General features: G+C 42.2%; 1 protein-coding gene across 1 annotated transcript; it reads right to left on the bottom strand.

Moving 5' to 3' along the window:
- Positions 1–1,170: 1,170 nt before the first annotated feature.
- LOC114163569 lies at positions 1,171–2,280 on the bottom strand. Its single transcript, XM_028047874.1, has one exon. The coding sequence runs from the start codon at positions 2,278–2,280 to the stop codon at positions 1,171–1,173; it is 1,110 nt and encodes a 369-aa protein (XP_027903675.1).
- Positions 2,281–3,907: the final 1,627 nt, after the last annotated feature.

Below are 3,907 nucleotides of genomic sequence, written 5' to 3'. Positions count from 1 at the left end.
AACGTTAAAATTTGCAAAAATAATTTATGCAGCTAAAAATATCTTTTTAAGACATTTTTATCACACAAGCTCAAACAACCTAATTATCAGAATTATCAATGAATTCAATTAAATACCCATAATTAAACATTAAATGAAGGCAAAAATACGCACTCATCAAGCTCTCTTAGATCTTTGATGTGTTATTCGAGTGAATCAAACATCACCACCATGTCATCCACATAAACCTCCATACACCTTCTGATAAAATGATGGAAAACTCGATCCATCAACCTCTGATACGTAGCCCCTGCATTTTTTAATCCAAAGGGAATTACCTCATAGTAGAAATTGGTGTCTTTCGTGATGAAAGTTGTCTTCTCCTTGTCCCCTTAGTACATAGGGATTTGAATGTAACCAGAATAGGCGTCCAGGAAACTAAGTGCTTTATGGCTGGCTGCACCATCGACAAGCCGGTCGATGCTGGGCAAAGGGTAAGTGTCTCTAGGGCATGCCTTATTAAGGTCCGTGTAATCCGTGCACATCCATCACTTGCCATTGGACTTCTTGACCAACACCACATTGGCCAAACAAGTGGTATATGTAGCTTCTGTAATGAAGCCCGTTGATAGTAACTTGTGCACCTCAGCCTTGGCTGCCTCTTTCTTCTCTCCCCCCTTTTTTCTTCTCTTTTGAGTTATTGGTTTCGCTTCTTTGTAAACGAATAATCTGTGACAAGCGACTCGAGGGTCAATTCCAAGCATGTCAGTCGCGCTCTAGGCGAACAAGTTGGCATGTTCGTTCAACATCTATTTCAGCTCTGTAGTATCTGCGTATGCCTTATCGACATGAGTATATTTGAGTCCCTCTCCAAATCGTGCTTCTTTGTGATCTAAACTGGCTTAACCTGCATGTCATCATTGAAACGAGGGTCTAAGTTTGCTCCCTTGATTCCTGTCGTCCTTTCAATGTTGTGTACTGTGCGTCATGGGGGTGACTTGGGCCGCCCTCTCAAGATATCTGCATAACATTTACGTGCAATGGGCTGATCCATATGTATGGTAATGATATCCCCTGACGTAAAAGGGAACTTCATTGCCAAGTGATATGTAGACACGACCACACCAACGTGTTGAGAGAAGGCCTTCCTAACAATATGTTGTATGACGTATGCGCATCGATAATGAGGTATCAAATCTTTACTGTCCTCATAACTTTTCCTCCTCCGAACTTGGTGAAAAGATCAATGTAGCCTCTCATGTCCATCCGCTCTCCTAAAAAGCTTACTATGGGTTCCGAATAATGTTGAATATCTGTTTCGGAGATTCCTAACTTTTTGAGAGTACTCCAATATAGGATATCCTCCGAGCTCCCATGATCCACGAGGGTCTTCCTTACTGCGAAATCTTCAATTTCCACCGATATCACCATCAGATCGTCATGTTCAGGGTCAACGGCTTGAAAATCGTTGTCCCGAAAGGTGATAGGCGGCATGCGCCTACGCTGATATACAAAAGTGGCATTGACACTCTGAACTGCTCGTACGTATTTCTTCCTGGCAAACGCAGTTGAGCCTCCGCCAACGAAGCCCCCTACAATATAATTGATTACTCCCCTCAATGGCTTTTCCTGTATATCTCGTTGCTCATCTCTTTTATGATCGACCTTCCTTCTTAGGTTATACTTGTGCCTTCCTCCGTACGCTGATGCTCTGTACCTCTTCCTCTCATTTCCTCCCTCTCGGTCCTCCTTCCAGGATGAATATCCCCCATCTTCACATTTGACAAACATCTTTAGGTGTCCAACTTGTATCAGCTCCTCAATCTTATTCTTTAGCGTGAAGCACTCCTCCGTGGTATAGCCAAAATTCCAGTGGTAACGACAATGCTTCGTGGTATTCGAAAGATGGGGAGTTGGGACCTTTCTAGGAGTGGATATAAGGTCAGCATTGAGGGCTTCCTCCAGAATCCTTACCCTGTTGGATATCAACGGGGTATACCTTCTGTACTTTGGTTGTCTTTGTTCTCTGAACCTGGGGCCCGACCGTGAGGTTACTACCTTTTCTTTCTCAGAATGTTTCCTGTCGTGGGTCTCCACACAAGTGGTGTTGCAAAATTCCTTCAACTCTTCCATTTGCATAAAATTTGTGGCCCTCGTTCGGAGCTCGTCCAAATCAGCCATAGGTTTTTTGCACAAGTTGTCGGCAAACGAGCATAGTCTAAGAGTCGTAATAAGATGATGCATGGCCACCTCTGGATTCAAATTACTATTGTTTAAGGACAATTTCCCGAATTGCTCCATGAAATTTCACAATGATTCTTCTTTTTCTTGACATACATATACTAGCGCCAAAGAGGTAAGGTGGTGGGGTTTGCTAGTGGCAAACTGAATACTAAATCGCGTCGTCAACGTTTCAAAACAGTCAACAAAGTTGGAAGGAAGTCGGGTAAACCAACGGAGCGTTGGACCCTTTAATGATGTTGGGAAAACACGATAGAGGATAGCATCCTCTATTGTGTACAATCCGATCTGACTAGTGAAAATGTATATGTGCTCCTCTGGATCCGTGGTGCTGTCGTACTGATTCATGGTGAGTCCCTTCTAGCGTGCAGGGAGGTTGGCTGCCATGATGCCGTCCACGAAGGGGTGGTGCCTAGGTGTTCCTACTCTCCTACCAATATGGTTGGGATTGGTTTGAGCTCTTAATTCTTCCTGGTCTGATGTTTCTTCCTGTTCCTCCTTTTCTCGCGACACCTCTGTCCTTCTTGCTATGCGTTTTATTTGTCTCCTAATTCTTTGGTTCTCTGCCCTGAGGGCATTGATTTCTTCCTCGCTTTTATGCCTTATTTCTTCTAGTTGTCGTTGCATCTCTACCTGCATCTCTTCCTGCATCTGTTGTCGCATCTCAGCTAAGGTTGCACCGTGATCTGCCATTGTCCTTGTTGACTCCATGTCCCTTGAGAATAGCCTAGCCCCACGGTGGGCACCAAAATGTTCTTGTATGGTCAGAACCAAGCGATCTCAAGAGCCTTCAACCTTCTTTCTCCTTCCTTCCTCTCCTTATCACTAACTCTGATCCACCGCTGGGAGTGGGGTACCTGCAAGCACTCCGATGCTTAAGTCAGAAATAATATGATATTCTCTATGCACTATATGACTTCAAGATCAGATACCTCCTGTTAGTCATTGAATTGTCTCTTATATTACCTGACATCACTCCAGACTTTATTACCTACAGGTTGGTTTTCTTCTTTCATTAAGCACTAAGGAATCTAATGAATGTCGTAACTGACTTGGACCTTAATACAACGGTAAAATTTCCAAATTCTGATTGATGTTTAGCGTTGGAGTTCTTGGGCCTGTATGTTATCTCTTCCATCACTGGAAAAATCTTCGTCTCTACACTACCCGTCTAGGATGTACCCGACCCTTTAGGCCGGGATGTACCCGACCATTTAGGCCAAGATGTGCCTGCTGCCTTAGGGATGTTACAATAGTGGCATTACATAATTCTTATCCATTGTTCACTTTGGCATTTTCACAAACACTTTACATTCATATAGTTTCTTCGAGGCATTTTCACAAACAAATTGCATTGTGAGCATTTGTACATTTTTTTTAGTATTTTGATGCTTATATCAAGTTTCATATCATTAATTATTATGTTCTATTCATTAGTAGTTCATCTCCATGCATTACATATTGTTTTAGGATAGATACATGCATCATTTTCATTGCATTGTTGAGCTATATTAGTTGGTTTTAATAAGTAGATTTCCTCCATTTACAACATAATAACACATTCAAAAACACTTGAGTTCATTGTCTCTCCTTGTATTGATATTCGGTTTAAAGCTATACTGTAAAAAGAAGTGGGGAAATCGACTTTGATTAAATTATTGAGTGACAATGTAGTTTATCATGACTG

Source organism: Vigna unguiculata, chromosome 9, assembly GCF_004118075.2.
Source record: "Vigna unguiculata cultivar IT97K-499-35 chromosome 9, ASM411807v1, whole genome shotgun sequence".
NCBI classification, from domain to species: Eukaryota; Viridiplantae; Streptophyta; class Magnoliopsida; order Fabales; family Fabaceae; genus Vigna; species Vigna unguiculata.
Note: the sequence above shows the minus strand (reverse complement) of the source record. Positions and strands in the feature narration are given on the sequence as shown.